General features: G+C 35.2%; 1 protein-coding gene across 1 annotated transcript in view; it reads left to right on the forward strand.

The window, feature by feature from the left end:
• The window catches only part of ASCC3 (activating signal cointegrator 1 complex subunit 3), a 338,572-nt gene that overhangs the window by 188,191 nt on the left and 131,519 nt on the right, over positions 1 to 18,862 (forward strand). Inside the window, exons 16-20 of the mRNA XM_028104151.2 lie at positions 55 to 279; positions 5,685 to 5,804; positions 15,389 to 15,553; positions 17,221 to 17,307; positions 18,164 to 18,340. Of these exons, the coding sequence (XP_027959952.1) occupies positions 55 to 279; positions 5,685 to 5,804; positions 15,389 to 15,553; positions 17,221 to 17,307; positions 18,164 to 18,340 (774 nt within the window). The remainder of the gene's footprint in view (positions 1 to 54; positions 280 to 5,684; positions 5,805 to 15,388; positions 15,554 to 17,220; positions 17,308 to 18,163; positions 18,341 to 18,862) is intronic.

The raw sequence follows: 18,862 nt of genomic DNA on the forward strand, positions 1-18,862 counted from the left end.
AGGATTATATTTGTGTGTGTTTATGTAAATTCTTATTAACTTTTCCTCACCTAGGGAACACAAATATATGCTGCAAAAAGAGGCTCCTTTGTGGACCTTGGAATTTTAGATGTCATGCAGATATTTGGTCGAGCTGGAAGACCACAATTTGACAGATTTGGGGAAGGAATCATCATAACAACTCATGACAAGCTCAGCCATTACCTCACTTTGCTCACACAACAAAACCCAATTGAGAGTCAGTTTCTGGAAAGCCTTGCAGATAACCTAAATGCAGAGGTAAGATCCTGTGAATAAAAGACTGGAATAGAATCATCAGCTGAAAGAATGGCCAAATAAATATAAGGTTGAATTGGTTGCAGTTCTGAAGTATTTAGGAAGACAGCTTATGCCACTCTACAGTCATAAGGCACAACAGGCTGAATGGCAATATTGTTGGTTAATTCAGAACAGTATAGATTGCAGGTGATCACGGATAAGAATTCATTGCTGAAAGAGTGTACTTTTAAACTGTGAGGTTTTGTTCAAGGCCAGAAATCTAACCAAAGCTATACAAACTAGAGAAACAGAAATAGCAGTAACCACCACTATATTTGTATTATACTTCTATAAAGTTTTTATAAGGTTTATAAAGCTCTTTTATGTTGAGTCATTTGATTAATCTATTATACAAATTATAATTGCTTAAATTGAGCTACAGTATTATAATTTGTTTCATGTGTGTACATGCATTTTGTGTTAAGATTTAAATAGCAGACTCTGGAAGTCTAGATAACATATTAACTGGTAAAGAGGATAAACATTCTTAATTTAAGAGTCTGTGTGTCAAACATTCAAATGAAGTTTCGCTGTTTTCAAGACATTTTTAATTATTGCCCTGGCATTCAACACTTTCCTGTTTCTCTGTCCTTTCTTTTCTTTAAAATGGACTCAAATAATTTTTTAAAGTTGATGGGATATAAATGTTAAATAGATGAATAAATAAATGAAATGTTAAATAGACAAATGAAGAAACATTTGCAATCAAATTACTTGTTGTGTGCAAGCCCTATATCAGCTACTTCTTAAAGAGCCTGTAAAAATTCACTTATATTCTGTTCAGTATTTATAATTCTTTTTAGAGGATCCAAAGCATATTCACTATGCAATCTCCTCTCTTAAGGAGCAGATAGTCCAAACGGGGAGCAAAAGCTACAAAAACACAGTGTAATAATGTTGGAAAGTGATAATTTCTATAGAAGGATTCAGTAGAAGGAGAAAACAGTTTTGGTCACAAGCTATTAGGAAAGGCTTTATTCATGAAGATGGCAAAACTTGATCTGGGATCAGAAGATTAGAGGTTTGGAAGATTTGGTTGGAAGTTAGAAGATGCTAGTCTCTAGAAGCATAATTACAAGAAAATAAAAAAGATTAGGAAATAAATTTTGACTCTAAAGAAAGTGTTATTATAGCTCAATTTCACTCCCCATCACCTGCTATGATTTCATGGTTTAAATAATTAGGTCTTTGGTCTTGGGTCTACAGTATCTCTGATAGAATAGTCTATTATACAATGATAGTATTAGTGGACTAAGGACCTTCCAAATGCCCTGCAAGGTAGATATAATTGCCCCGGAGAGGTATGTGACTGACCCAAAGGTCCTTCAGCTACTAATTTTTGGAACTAATATTCAAACTCAGGTATATTTAACTACATATCTAGTATTTTCATTATAGCATAGATTTTTGTTGCCTTATATAGACTGTAGTAAGTTAAAGATGAATACATTTCTCTATACTGATACCTACCATTTGCCTTCTAAGACCAGGACTAATTTTCCAAAATGGTAGCCATAATTTCTTTGACATATAATAAAAAGAAAGTCTCCCTTTTGTGCAGTTTTTCTAGAAAACTATATCAAGGAATACTGTCTTCATAAACATAATTACTATCATTGATAACTTTTTATAAGTGGTAAACTCAAGGTAGTGATGTTATTGTGTAGAAGACACAGGATAAGTGTCTTGTCCTCAAGGAAGTCTTTTTACAGACTGTAAAACATTATCAATGAAACTATTTGGTCAAGACCTGAAAAATTAAAAATAAATTGTAGTCCATAGATTTACCTCATATTCATAAAGTACTTATTAGGTAAGTCATTTTCAGAAATGCCAGCTAATTATAACCATAATTCCATTTAATGCCATAAAAGGCATTCAAATGATGAAATACATACCTTGAAATTTTTAGCTAATATAGTGAGGTACAGACCATTGCTAAAACTTTTTTCTCATATTTTGGTCTGCTTGGAATAACTCCCAATTAAAGTAAATTTTCTTGTTAAGGAAACAAACCCCCTTAAATCATAGTTGAGTATGAAATTAAATTTTGTAATCTGTGGAAATCAAGTATGAAATTAATTTATAAAATGAATGTGTGCTGTGTTCTTAAGGTAATGGAATTTTAAGTCTTTAGACTCCCCAAATCTTTGCAAAACTATTCAGTGGCAGTGATCTACATAAGGGTCATGTTAGATTAGGAATATTGCCTTCACTACTATCTTTTATAACATGAATATCTATCCTGCCCATTAGTTTAGAACTGAAGAAAGTATTATGTTAAATAATAATTTTAATACAAACATTTTATGAGACAAATTTGCTGATTGATACCTAATGGGTCTGATTCTCTAATGCTAACGCCAAAAGGTCACAAGTCCCAACCCTGTATAAAGCCACTTAATTTTGCACTGAGAGAAACACTGAAGCATGTTTGAGGCTTATTAAAATGTCTTCAGCAGACATTACTGGATACCTACTCTATGTTAGCCCCCTGTAGTATATACTTCAAAATATGTTAATCTTTCTGTAACCATACACATATTCTATATGGAATTTTTCTTGTCTCTGCAGGACATAGTAGAAACACCTTGTCCTTGGATTTAAGGCTTCCATAATCTGACCAACCTTCCCAATGCTGGTTCTGGTTACTCTCCAACACATGTCACCTGCCTGAGACAGGCTCTCATTCTACTCACTTCACCTATAAAGTCCCAATTTTCCCATTTGTAAAATAGGGACAATCTCGCTGGATTGTTGTGAAAATTTAATAAGCGCCTGTGCCAAGCTGGTATTTAGTAAACGATTTGTATCACCATTATCTGATAGTCCCTTGATTCTCAGCCCTATTTATACTTACTGCCAGCTTGCAAATCCTAGCTGAATACATACATGAATTTTTTTCTCATATATTTACTAACGGATACACACACACACATACTCATGATTATTTATTTCATTTTTATATGATTTTAACCAGTTTAAGAAAACATGCACATACAAGTAAGCAATTAAGATAACCTTAAAGACTAAAGTTGAAGTAGGTAAATTAGATACAATGTGATACTTTGAATCTTCTAAAATTACCAAATTGGGGGTGGATTTTTTTTTTCTTAACAGAACGTAAAACTCTTACACTGTGTATTTGATGGCACTTTTATAAGTTTCACATGTTAGGTGTTTTTATAATTAAAATCATTTTTGAATATGTATTATATACTATGCACTGTGGATGGTGGTTTCATGAGTGTCATCTTCGTTACATGTGTCTCACCAGCATTACTAGACAACTTCTTGAGACCAGGGATCACGCTCTAATTTTTCCTATATCCATTGTGCTTTACATAATACCGACTAGTTACTGACTTAGTTACAGTAAGTTACTGACTTACTATATGATTATTAAGATGAATGGATATATTGCAAAGAGATTTGAAAAATACTCATTTTTATTATAAAAGGCTCCTGTGCTAAGTAGCCGCTAGGTGACAGCAGATATTTACAAGTAAATGCTTGTCTTGGTCACTAGGTGGCATTCAAAGATTAATCTAGAAATATGATGTACCATCATGAATTTACATCCATTTTTCAGGGTAGTCAGTTAGTCTGTTTCTTTTGGTGAACATTTAGAAGACTTGAATGACTTGATCCACTCTCTGATACCTCCTTCCTCCTTTCCTTTATTTTATCATTAGTAGCAATAGGTATTTATTAATGTTAATTTACTGCATCTGATTGTGAAAATAATAGCAAACTGTTTTATCCTTTGTAAAATTTTCTGCTCTTAGGGCTCGTGTGGTATTTTAAAATACCAGTAGGTCATTAGAGAATCCACGCAGTTTTCGCTGTCAAATAATAGAATCACAAATGGGAGACACTATCAGATTTTTAGCTATTATCATTAAACTAGTTTCCTTCACCTCAAGAAGCTGGAAAATGTTTTAACTGTCTCATTTTTAAATATTTGGGGAGTGTGAAACAACTCCCTTATTAGTTATATTTTAGTATTGTTATTCTTCATTTTGTAGAAAGTTTTACAGTTCACATTTTAGGAAATGTATATATTTACCTTCATTGTGGATGACTTAGTCATTTGTAAGTACATTAGTGTAAATTTATGAATTTATGTAATTATGGAAATCTAATTGACATATGACATTGTGAAAGTTTAATGTTCACAGTGCGATGGTTTGATATATTTTGTAGTTATATACCTAACGTAATAACCATTTTGTTGTTTTCATGAGAACATTAAAGCTCTACTCCCATAGCAACTTTCAAGTATACTATACAGTATTAACTATAGTTACCATGCTGTACATTAGATACCCGCAACTTAATCATCTTATAACTGAAAGTTTATACCTTTGACCCGCATCTCCCTAGTTCCTCCACCCCTCAATTCCTGACAACCACTATTCTACTGTTTCTATGAGTTCGACGTTTTCAGAATCCATGTGTAAGTGAGACCCTATAGTATTTGTCTTTCTCTGACTTATAAGTTCGTGTAAATTTTAAGTCAGAATCTGCCTTATCACTTTTTACTTTGGTGATTTCTCTTTTTTAATAACTAGTAGTATGATGTAACAGCATAATGATATTTTATATATTGCAAGATCTCATCTTCAACTAACTAAAGATAGCTAAGCATCCACATTTATTTCACAAAATTAGTTATACAGAATTAAAAATTATAGGATAAAACAAACATAAAAGTTTTATTTTCTTTAATATTCAGTGCTAAAATGAGAGAGTTTATTCTTCCTTTCTTTCTCCTAATATGTAATGATTTAGGTAGAAAGCATCTCTCCTCCTGTGATTAAAGTATTAAGAAATTTAATTTTTTTCAGCCAGATGTTCAGGAAAGATTATACAACTATGAAGTTTCACAACTTGCATGAATTTTTAAATTAAGGAACACTAAGTAAATGATTACCTATAGAGCTAGTAGCTAAGGAAATGTATTTTTAAGAAAACTTTTCATTGTAATTTTGTTTTAATATCATTTTCTAATAATTCCTTTCTCTTTATTACACAGATTTTATATGTTGTTATTGTATTTTTAAATTATTAACCTTTCGATGCTATATAGAATTAAACTCTAGGGAAAAATAATCAGATGCCGTAATACTGAGTAAATTCAGTTTTGGAAGATGGCATTTCCAATGTACTGTTCTCAATTAAATGAGGCAGGAATGATTTTTAATTAATTGGAGAAGTGTCATGTCCAGTGATTATACCTACCTTCTTTTAAATAAAGTATAATGATGTATTTTAACTTAACTTTTGACAAAATGGTCTTTGATGTAATGTTTATATCCAACTTTAATGCATTAGTTTAATTTTGTTATATTTTTGATTTGCAGATTGCTCTGGGAACAGTTACTAATGTGGAAGAAGCAGTGAAGTGGATAAGTTACACTTATCTTTATGTACGGATGAGAGCAAATCCATTAGTATATGGCATCAGTCACAAGGCTTATCAGGTAGAAAACTCATTTATAAAAAAATATCAAAGCTTCTTTTTTTAGTTTTGTAATCTTTTTATGATATGAGGATAAATATTTGCTACTTCTGCCTCATCTGAATAGAATTAGGTACCTGGAAGAAAAACAAAAAGCTTTAGTCTTTCTTAGAAAATACGAAGGAAAATTAAATTTGCCTCCTATAATTATTTCACTCAATTTATCTCTCTTTTCCCACAGATACACACAAAAAGTTAATCTTTATATTGTTATCAATTTATTATTCAGGTACATTTCCATTTGGTATTAATATTTTGCTGTGATTTTTATTTTTTTATTTTTTTGAGATTTTATTTATTAGAGAGCATGAACATGGGGGAGGGGCAGAGTGAGAGGGAGAAGCAGGCTCCCCACAGAGCAGGGAGCCCGATGCGGAGCTCCATCCCAGGACCCTGAGATCATGACCTGAGCCAAAGGCAGACGCTTAACCAACTGAGCCACCCAGGTGCCCTTTGCTGTGATTTTTAAAAAACGATAATAAATTAAGGTTTTAGAGTAAACCAGACAGACATGAGGAAAATTATAGATCACTTTTAATAATAGGCTTATGTTTTATTAAGTATGTTCCTCTTATCAAGTCCCTTCTAAGCCTGTATTCCTAAATTAAAAGATACCATTAATGAGTAATTAGCAGTTGGAGGCTTGGATCAGTTCCACAGAGCACGGTGACAAAATTGAATGTATATTGTAGCACTTCTTCCTGTGAACTTTACAGTTGTGTGGTCAACATGGCTTACAAATTCTGTGAGATCTTGGCTTTTCTTAGAACTCTGCTTTATACAATGTACATGCTCCCTAATTACAGATAAAACCAGTTGTCTAATGAGAACATTATTTCACCATCATCATATGGATATTCACTAGTGTTAAGTCAAAAGTAGCAAAGTTAAATTGAACTCAGAATTAGTTTTCCTCCACTTACTGTCAACTCAGCTTTTGTATATATTCCATTGTGTTATCAAAGAGGTTGCCAGTATTTTTTGTCATTTTTCTTTTTCCTGTGCTATGTGCTATAGATTTGACCATGGGAAAATTGAAACTTTAAGGCTTGGGAGGGAAAAAAAAGATCTTGTTACAAATATGGGCTTGTGAAAATAGTCAATGTCACTATGAAAATATTCTGAAAGGGTAGAGGAAGGCAAAACACAACACATAGTTTTATGGGCTAAGCCATTGCAAATCTTGGGGCAAAATAAACATATCAATTGATTTTTTAAGTACTAGGTTAATATCAGAAGTCATTTTTGTATAATTTTCTAGTATAAAGAAAGTGATTCTTTTTTCCTTCTGAGATACATAGTTTTACTGTCTTCACAGTTTAGAGACTCATCTTTTTAATTTTTTTTTTACTTACATGTTTATATTTTATTACTCAGTAAGAATCTGTAGCCACAAAACTCATGTGAACTAACATAAATCATGTTGTCCAACATATTTTTAATGGTTTAGAACATGTATGAATAAAATGGTTTTGTAAGATGAACTTGATACATACAGTATATCATTTATAGCAAATATTTAAGACTTTTGTATTTGCTAATGACTTTTGATTCCATCTTCCCTACATTTGACTTTCCTTTGCCTCATTTTTCTGATTTTTAAATTTACTTTAGCAATATTTGGTATATGGATAAGCTACCATCAAAATGTAAGTTGGGGGGGCAGAGCAAGATGGCGGAGGAGTAGGAGACCTGGATTTCATCTGGTCTCAGGAATTCAGCTGAATAGGGATCAAACCATTCTGAAAACCTACGAACTCAACAGGAGATCGAAGAAGAGAGTAGCAACAACTCTCTGAACAGAGAAGGGACCACTTACTAGAAGGTAGGACGTGCGGAGAAGTGAATCCGAGGCGATATTCGGGAGGATAGACAGCGGGGAAGGGGGCCTCCGTCGGCCGCTTCTCGCAAGTGATAGAGCCGCGGAGCACAAAATCGGAACTTTTAAGAAGTCGGCTCCGCTGAGGGACGTCGCTCCAGTGGCTAAGTAGGGGGTGGAACCCTCACGGGACAGTAGGGTCTCAGGACCCTTGGGGTCACAGAAAGATGGGGGGTGCCCGAGTGCAGCAGAGCTCCCAGGTAGCAGAGCGGGGAAGCCGGCTGCAGAGACGGAGCCAAGGCGCGGGCTCTCAGCTCGGGGTTGCCATAAACTGTGATCCATGGCCCAATCGGGCCACTGCTCCTCCAGCAGGGACCCAACAAGCAGCAGAGCTGGGGAGACTCCCCTTCCTCCCTGGGGAGGAGCGGCGCAGGGATCTGCTGGGTTTGGAGACTCCACACAGGGTCAGGTGCCAGAGATAGAAACTCTCAGTCACAGGCCAGGTGAGCCCGGAGTGCGGCCAGAGACCGGGGAGACGGGAGTGACTGCTTTTCTCTGGGGGCGCACTGAGGAGCGGGGGCCCTGAGTTCTCAGCTCCTCCGGGTGGAGACTGGGAGGCCACCATTTTCACCCTGGTCCTCCAAAGCTGTACCGACAGCTTGCAGGGAACAAAAGCTCCTGAGAGCAAACCCAAGCAGCTTAGCCTGGACCAACAAGGGTGGGGCAATTCCGCCTCCGGAAAAGACATTTGGGAACCACGGCAACAGGCCCCTCCCCGAGAAGATCAGCAGGAACAGCCAGCCAGTGTAGACCAAGTTTACCGATCAAGGAGAATGGGAGAACTCCAGCGCTAGGGGAATACTGCACATAGAATTCATGGCTTTTTTTACCCTGATTCATTAGTTTTTCAAAGTTAATTTTTTTAACTGTTTTTTTTTAATTTTTCTTTTTCCCTTTTTCAACCAATATCTTATCAATCCCTTTTTTTAAAAAAACATTTTTTATTTTTCATTTTTAGAGTCATATTTTATCCCCTCATAGTAGTTACCCTTATTTTTGTCATATATATATAAGTTGTTCTCTCTTTAAAATTTTGAGATACAGTTTCTTCTACAGATCAAAATATACCCTAAATCACTAGTGTATGGCTTTGTTCTAGTCTCCTGCCTGCTCACATTCTCTCCCTTTTTTCTTTTTTTTTTTTAAATCTTTTTTCTTTTTTCAAACAACTTATCTTATCAATTCCTTTTATAAATCTTTTATAATTTTCATCTTTACATTCATCTTCCATCCCTTCATTGTATCAACCCTTATTTTGTACATATATAAGTCTTTCTTCCTTTAAAATTTTAGGAGGGACTTTTTTCTAACAGACCAAAATACGCCCAAAATCTAGTGTGTGGCACTGATCTATATGCACTAGCCTGATCATATTTGATCATATTCTGTTTTTTTTGTATTGTTCTGTTTTTGTTTTTATCTTTTTCTTTTTGTTTTTTGTTTTTTTCTCTTTCTTTTTTCTTTCTTTTCCCTTCCTTTCAGGTCTTTTCTGATTTGTATAGAGTATATTTGTTGGGGACATTGTTAACCTGTTAGCATTTTGTTCTCTCATTCATCTATTCTCCTATGGGCAAAATGACAAGACGAAAAAAGTCACCTCAGCAAAAAGAACAAGAGGTAGTACCGTCAGCCAGGGACCTACTCAATAAGGACATTAGTACGATGTCGGACCTAGAGTTCAGAATCATGACTTTAAAGATTCTAGCTGGGTTTGAAAAAAGCGTGGAAGTTCTTAGAGAAACCCTTTCTGGAGAAATAAAAGAACTAAAATCTAACCAAGTCGAAATCAAAAAGGCTATTAATGAGGTGCAATCAAAAATGGGGTCACTAACTGCTAGGATAAATGAGGCAGAAGAGAGAATCAGCGATATAGAAGACCAAATGATGGAAAATAAAGAGGCTGAGAAAAAGAGAGAAACAACTACAGGATCACGAGGGCAGAAGTCGAGAGATAAGCGATATGATAAGATGAAACAACATTAGAATAATTGGGATCCCAGAAGAAGAAAGAGAGAGAGGGGCAGAAGGTATATTGAAGCAAATAATAGCAGAGAACTTCCCCAATGTGAGGAAGGAAACAGGCATCAAGATCCAGGAGGCACAGAGAACCCCTCTCAAAATCAATAAAAATAGGTCAACACCCTGACATCTAATAGTAAAACTTACGAGTTTCAGAGACGAAGAGAAAATCCTGAAAGCAGCTCGGGAGAAGAGATATGTAACCTACAATGGTAGAAGCATTAGATTGGCAACAGACCTATCCACAGAGACCTGGCAGGCCAGAAAGGACTGGCATGAGATCTTCAGAGCACTAAACGAGAAAAATATGCAGCCAAGAATACTATATCCAGCTAGGCTGTCATTGAAAATAGACGGAGAGATAAAAAGCTTCCAGGACAAACAAAAACTAAAGGAATTTGCAAACATGAAACCAGCCCTCCAAGAAATATTGAAAGGGGTCCTCTAAGCAAAGAGAGAGCCTAAAAGCAGCATAGATCAGAAAGGAACACAGACAATATACAGTAACAGTCACCTACAGGCAATACAATGGCACTAAATTCATACCTTTCAATAGTTACCCTGAATGTAAATGGGCTAAATGCCCCAATCAAAACAGACAGGCTATCAGATTGGATTAAAAAACAAGACCCATCAATATGCTGTCTGCAAGAGACTCATTTTAGACCCAAAGACACCCCCAGATTGAAAGTGAGGGGTTGGAAAACAATTTACCATGCTAATGGACACCAAAAGAAAGCTGGGGTGGCAATCCTTATATCAGACAAATTAGATTTTAAAACAAAGACTGTAATAAGAGATGAAGAAGGACACTATATCCTACTTAAAGGGTCTATCCAACAAGAAGATCTAACAATTGTAAATATCTATGCCCCTAACATGGGAGCAGCCAATTATATAAGGCAATTAATAACAAAAACAAAGAAACACATTGACAACAATACAATACTAGTGGGGAACTTTAACACCCCCTTGACTGAAATGGACAGATCATCTAAGCAAAAGATCAACAAGGAAATAAAGACTTTAAATGACACACTGGACCAAATGGACTTCACAGACATATTCAGAACATTCCATCCCAAAGCAACGGAATACACATTCTTCTCTAGTGCCCATGGAACATTCTCCAGAATTGATCACATCCTAGGTCACAAATCAGGTCTCAACCGGTACCAAAAGATTGGGATTATTCCCTGCATATTTTCAGACCACAATGCTTTGAAACTAGAACTCAATCACAAGAGGAAAGTTGGAAAGAACTCAAATACATGGAGGCTAAAGAGCATCCTACTAAAGAATGAATGGGTCAACCAGGAAATTAAAGAAGAATTAAAAAAATTCATGGAAACCAATGAAAATGAAAACACAACTGTTCAAAATCTTTGGGATACAGCAAAGGCAGTCCTGAGAGGAAAGTATATAGCAATACAAGCCTTTCTCAAGAAACAAGAAAGGTCTCAAATACACAACCTAACCCTACACCTAAAGGAGCTAGAGAAAGAACAGCAAAGAAAGCCTAAACCTAGCAGGAGAAGAGAAATAATAAAGATCAGAGCAGAAATCAATGAAATAGAAACCAAAAGAACAGTAGAACAGATCAACGAAACTAGGAGGTGGTTCTTTGAAGGAATTAACAAGATTGATAAACCCCTGGCCAGACTTATCGAAAAGAAAAGAGAAATGACCCAAATCAACAAAATCATGAATGAAAGAGGAGAGATCACAACCAACACCAAAGAAATACAAACAATTATAAGAACATATTATGAGCAACTACATGCCAGCAAATTAGATAACCTAGAAGAAATGGGTGCATTCCTAGAGATGTATCAACTACCAAAACTGAACCAGGAAGAAATAGAAAACCTGAACAGACCTATAACCACTAAGGAAATTGAAGCAGTCATCAAAAATCTCCCAACAAACAAAAGCCCAGGGCCAGATGGCTTCCCAGGGGAATTCTATCAGACATTTAAAGAAGAATTAATACCTATTCTCCTGAAACTGTTCCAAAAAATAGAAATGGAAGGAAAACTTCCAAACTCATTTTATGAGGCCACCATTACCTTGGTCCCAAAACCAGACAAAGACCCCATCAAAAAGGAGAATTACAGACCAATATCCTTGATGAACATGGATGAAAGAATTCTCACCAAAATACTAGCCAATAGGATCCAACAGTACATTAAAAGGATTATTTACCATGACCAAGTGGGATTTATCCCTGGGCTGCAAGGTTGGTTCAACATCCGCAAATCAATCAACGTGATACAATACATTAACAAAAGAAAGAACAAGAATCATAGGATCCTCTCAATAGATGCAGAAAAAGCATTTGACAAAGTACAGCATCCTTTCTTGATCAAAACTCTTCAGAGTATGGGGATAGACGGTACATACCTCAATATCATAAAAGCCATCTATGAAGAACCTACAGCGAATATCATTCTCAATGGGGAATTTCCCCTAAGGTCAGGAATGCGGCAGGGATGTCCACTCTCACCACTGCTATTCAACATAGTATTAGAAGTCCTAGCCACAGCAATCAGACAACAAAAAGAAATCAAAGGCATCCAAATTGGCAAAGAGGAAGTCAAACTCTCACTCTTTGCAGATGATATGATACTGTATGTGGAAAACCCAAAAGACTCTACCCCAAAACTGCTAGAACTCATAGAGGAATTCAGTAAAGTGGCAGGATATAAAATCAATGCACAGAAATGAGTGGCATTCCTATACACCAACAACAAGGCAGAAGAGAGACAAATCAAGGAGTCGATCCCATTTACAATTGCACCCAAAACTGTAAGATACCTAGGAATAAACTTAACCAACGAGGCAAAGGATCTGTACTCAGAAAACTATAAAATACTCATGAAAGAAATTGAAGAAGACACAAATGGAAAAACGTTCCATGCTCATGGATTGGAAGAACAAACATTGTGAAGATGTCAATGCTACCTAGAGCAATCTACACATTCAATGCAATCCCCATCAAAATACCATCCATTTTTTTCAAAGAAATGGAACAAATAATCCTAAAATTTGTATGGAACCAGAAGAGACCCCGAATAGCCAGAGGAATATTGAAAAAGAAAAGCAAAGCTGGCGACATCACAATTCCGGACTTCCAGCTCTATTACAAAGCTGTCATCATCAAGACAGTATGGTACTGGCACAAAAACAGACACATAGATCAATGGAACAGAATAGAGAGCCCAGAAATGGACCCTCAACTCTATGGTCAGCTCATCTTCGACAAAGCAGGAAAGAATGTCCAATGGAAAAAAGACAGTCTCTTCAACAAATGGTGTTGGGAAAATTGGACAGCCACATGCAGAAGAATGAAACTGGACCATTTCCCTACACCACACACAAAAATAGACTCCAAATGGTTGAAAGACCTAAACGTGAGACAAGAGTCCATCAAAATTCTAAAGGAGAACACAGGTAGCAACCTCTTCGCCCTCAGCTGCAGCAACTTCTTCCTAGAAACATTGCCAAAGGCAAGGGAAGGAAGGGCAAAAATGAACTATTGGGACTTCATCAAGATAAAAAGCTTTTGCGCAGCAAAAGAAACAGTCCACAAAACCAAAAGACAACCGACAGAATGGGAGAAAATATTTGCAAATGACATATCAGATAAAGGGCTAGTATCCAAAATCTATAAAGAACTTATCAAACTCAACACCCAAAGAACAAATAATCCATTGAAGAAATGGGCAAAAGACATGAACAGACATTTTTCCAAAGAAGACATCCAAATGGCCAACAGACACATGAAAAAGTGCTCAACATCACTCGGCATCAGGGAAATCCAAATCAAAACCTCAATGAGATACCACCTCACGCCCGTCAGAATGGCTAAAATTAACAAGTCAGGAAACGACAGATGTTGGCAGGGATGTGGAGAAAGGGAAACCCTCTTACGCTGTTGTTGGGAATGCAAGCTAGTGCAACCACTCTGGAAAACAGTATGGAGGTTCCTCAAACAGTTGAAAATAGAGCTACCATTCGATCCAGCAATTGCACTACTGGGTATTTACCACAAAGATGCAAATGTAGGGATCCGAAGGGGTAGGTGCACCCCAATGTTTATAGCAGCAATGTCCACAATAGCCAAACTGTGGAAAGAGCCAAGATGTCCATCGACAGATGAATAGATAAAGAAGAAGTATATATACACAATGGAATATTATGCATCCATCCAAAGGAGTGAGATCTTGCCATTTCCAACGACGTCGATGGAACTGGAGGGTGTTATGCTGAGTGAAATAAGTCAATCAGAGAAAGACATGTATCATATGACCCCACTGATATGAGGAATTCTTAATCTCAGGAAACAAACTGAATGTTGCTGCAGTGGTGTGGGGGTGGGAGGGATGGGGTGGCTGGGTGATAGACATTGGGGAGGGTATGTGCTATGGTGAGCGCTGTGAATTGTGCAAGACTGTTGAATCACAGATCTGTACTTCTGAAACAAATAATGCAACATATGTTAAAAAAAAAAAGAAGAAGATAGCAGGAGGGGAAGAATGAAGGGGAGTAAGTCGGAGGGGGAGACATACCATGAGAGACGGACTCTGAAAAACAAACTGAGGGTTCTAGAGGGGAGGAGGGTAGGGGGATGGGTTAGCCTGGTGATGGGTATTAAGGAGGGCACATTCTGCGTGGAGCACTGGGTGTTATGCACAAACAATGAATCATGGAACATTACATCAAAAACTAATGATGTAATGTATGGTGATTAACATAACAATAAAAAATTTTTTAAAAATGTAAGTTAGAAGGAATAGTAGGAGTTTTAATTCATTAATTGATTTCTGAAGAATTTTTATACTCCCCTCCCTTCCCTTTAAAGGTCATATTTATTGCTCCTGACTAGAGCATGACCTTCAGGACTTGGTGTGTGTGCCTGTATATATGTATACATACATACATACATTTATACACATACACACACATCAGAATACTTAAGAATACTTGTTAATATCTTGTGTTAATTGTCCTTTCTGTTTAGAAAGAGGCTATTAAATAATAATTTCAAAACTATTCAGAAATTTCTTGTCAACTTCATCTTACTCTTTGCTTCTATTATTATTATGGGCAAAATGGGTTTTTCCATCAGCAGTTATGTAAACTATTAGAACACCAAAGTCATACTCTTGTGAGAATAATTATGCATTTATTTCTTTATATCTTTAACAGAGAAAATCATCCTCACTGCGAGTTCTCCAAATAACTGATGAAGTAGGAATACAGCTTGATATTTTAGAGTCCCTATTTATTTTAGTGTGGGAGGGAAAAGACAGATTGTTTTACTAATATCTGATTGCCAATCTTTATATTCTTAAAGATTATAAGACCATATAAGAATTTTAGATTGTAAAATATTACTACCTAATGATAACATAATAAAGATCAATAATATTAATGAATTTTTAAGTCTTTATTTAATGGATTAAAATATTTTCTAGCTATGTCCTGAATTTATAAAAATGTACTTCTTTAAAAATTATAATAAAAAAATTTTATTCTAACTAACGTATCAACAAAAAATTTTAATTTCCATAAATAGGTATATGTTTGTAAATAATGACTCTAAAGAAATATTCAAGTGTTTATATATATATTTTTTCCTACAGATTGACCCAACATTAGCAAAGCATCGAGAACAGTTGGTCATTGAAGTTGGTCGAAAACTAGACAAAGCTCGGATGATTCGTTTTGAAGAGCGAACTGGGTATTTTTCCTCAACTGATTTGGGTAGAACCGCCAGCCACTACTATATTAAATACAACACCATTGAGGTATACTGAGTGTAACAAATACAATAATGTTCTTAGATGTAAATACTTTCTAGACTTCAAAATATAGTATTAATGGAAAATAATAAAAGCAACTAATAAAACAAAGTGCATTTAATTTACATGAATTCAATAACATGCTGAATAAACACAAGAGAAAAATAAGACTTTAAATAATAAGGACCATTTGCCTTCTGTTCAGTGAGTATATCCTAAGTAGTAGGCACACCCAAGCCTAAAACATTGAGCATGTGGGGGAGACCTATGGAATGAATGCCTGAATGAGTTTAAGCAGGAGGTGATGGCTTAATGATATCAGTGAATAAAAGTTGAAAAATTAGTTGCAGATTATTGAGAAACACTGGCTAAAGAAGAGTTAGAAAAACTGCAATAATCAGATCAACCAAGCTGTACTATTTGGGCAATTTAAGAGGTTTCAAGGATAATTTAGACTACAGTGTAGCCTTGCTTATTGCCTTTTAATGTAATCTTGGGTAAGATAGAATGCCAGTATAATATTTACATTTTAAGGAGTATATGCATGTCTTTATGTGTGTTTACATGCATGTATATGTACCTACATATGTTAATATATGGGAAAACATAACAGGGATTACCTGTGAGAAGAGCCTTAAATTCAAAGACCAAGATGGGTTAAAGCACATTTTTACTCTCCTTTTTATAGAGAAAGAGTTTGAATTTTTTTTTCTTATATTCGTTTTTGGGGTACCTAAATATGTTTTTAAAATGAAAAAGTAATAGTAATCACTAACGTGAAATTTCTTCAGAAATATGAAAACCTAAGCCAATATGAAATCTCAGTTTGGTACTTATTTAAATAACACATGCTTATACATTTAACAGGTTTCAGAAAACACCTTTGTGTGCATACTAGGTTTTCCTCATCTTTGCCAAAATAAATTTTGCATTTGTATAGCACTTGAGGTTTCTTCTTTTAACATGTATCATCTCACTACTGTGATCTGGTCTTCCTCAATCCAAAACATTGCCCCTACCTCTCTACTGCTTCTATCACCTGCTCACGTGCTCACTTGCACTCCTTTTGCCCACTAAGTAACCTTCCTCATTTTCCCACTGGGTAGTATGTTACTGTCAAACTGTATCTTATGTCTGTTTGCAGCTCTTTCAAGAACTGTAGCCTTTCTTCAGCTTTCTTTATTCTGTGTGGTCTTTCAGTGATTTTTTTTTTCTTCCCAGTTTCCTGAATTTGTATATGCCCTCACTAGTAATATTATGAGGCCTTCACCAGAGGTTACCTAATTTTAGTTATTCCTCTCTGAATTTTATATGATATATGTTCAGCTTAAAGTTGGTGAATGGTACAGATTTCCATATGCCCATGCTGAAAATGAGCCAAGACCAGACTCTTATGCTGAACATTTTTTTTAGATATCTGTTGTAGGTTTTATTGATCTTTTTGCTTCTAAAGGTCTTCTCCAGCTAATTATGTCTTAGGAAATTTTTCAGTCTTTGCTAAATTTGATGATGTTTAAAGCAATGATCAAGAATAGGATACCACAGACATAATAACTCTGCATTGTCTAGGGCTCAAATATTCCTTAAGAATGTGTGATTTTATAGTCAGTTTTTAATTGAAACCATTTTACTGGATCTTCTATTTTAATCAAATATAACACTTACTTTGGTAGACCTTCAATGAATTCTTTGATGCTCACAAAACAGAAAGTGATATTTTTGCTATAGTCTCCAAAGCTGAAGAATTTGATCAAATCAAGGTAAGTAAGATTATTTGAAGCTTGAATCAAATGCATTTGGCTTATATACATTCATTCATTTATAAAAGCTTATAATTAATTGTTACTCTTGTTACAGTATGAGCTGTGTGGCACTTCGAATTTAGAGTACCAGCAATGTTCTTCCATTTATCAACAGTGTCCACTATCCTAGATTATGCTATTATGTCATTCCTGACATTATTCTTTGCTCTGTACTGCAAATCAACTATAATTTAAGTAGGTTTGCAATAACGAAACTAGCAGAGAATATAGTATGTAGATTTTGGTTTATTTGCAGTATAATGTTCACTGAAGAAAATATAAAGGACATGCATGATTCAAACTTAAATATGAGTATTTCTGTACCCGTATTATAATTTAATCTTATTAACAGTGAAAACTTTAATACTGTGAATCATAGTACTTCACAGCTTTAAGCTATGAATGTGTTATACCATATAAAAATATATGACTGTAATGAATGCATTTGAAGATAATTCAAGTTTGCCCTAATCCATTTGGGCAGAGGTTTTACTCTGGTCAAATAAAATATGAAATCTCATCAGCTGAAGGATGGTGAGGTCAGAAGATTTAATTTTTGTGGCATATCAAATTTTTATATGTCAATGGCAATTTTAATATTGGTGATGAATAATAAAATGTAATTGTATCAGCCTCAAGATAGTTTCTTATTGTATTTTATTAGCTACCGATGAAAAATTACTATTATATTAATGTACAAAAGAAAAATGTTGAAAAATGAAAGCCTTAAAAAAATGCAATGTAATTTAGTTTAAATATGAAAAATTTCAATAAATCAGCCCAAATAATCTTATAAAAACATTGATTCTTCCAGGTCAGAGAAGAGGAAATAGAAGAGCTAGATGCCTTATTAAACAATTTCTGTGAACTCGCAGCTCCTGGAGGTGTAGAGAACAGTTACGGGAAAATAAACATCCTACTTCAAACTTATATCAGCCGAGGAGAGATGGACAGTTTCTCCCTTATATCAGATTCTGCATATGTGGCACAGGTAAGAATATTACTCCCTTCCTGTTTTCTCTTCCTTGTTTACTTTTAGAGACTCAAGATATTAATTCATGCTATACTGTAAATGCATTGCATTGTGACATGCCACCAATTACCATTTTATTGCAGAACTGGTTCTGTATCTTTTATGCCCTCTGTGCTGTTAGATCAGAAATGGAGGTGGGATTTGGTGGTTGGTTTGGTTCTTTTAGATGTTGCTGGTGTTTTCATTTTAGAGTTTAAAGATATCAACACTTGGTTTTTCTGCTTTACACAATAAAGTTCATTTCTTTTACTTACAAAGGGCAATAATACAAGATTATTTCAAGCAGAGTAAAAGATTGTGGAACCTTTATAACTTACCCCAAATGTTAGAAATATAAACAAAATTTTTACCATTAAATTAGGCTTAATAGCAATACCTCACACCATATTTTCAGTCTGATAAGTCTGTGATAAAAAAGTAATCTTTCTTCCCTACCAGTGATACTTAAAAATTGAGAACTGAAAGAAAATTATTCCCTAA

This window comes from Eumetopias jubatus, unplaced genomic scaffold (genome assembly GCF_037043125.1).
Source record: "Eumetopias jubatus isolate StellerSeaLion01/CBP00866 unplaced genomic scaffold, mEumJub1_p1.0 scaffold_6, whole genome shotgun sequence".
Taxonomy (NCBI): Eukaryota; Metazoa; Chordata; class Mammalia; order Carnivora; family Otariidae; genus Eumetopias; species Eumetopias jubatus.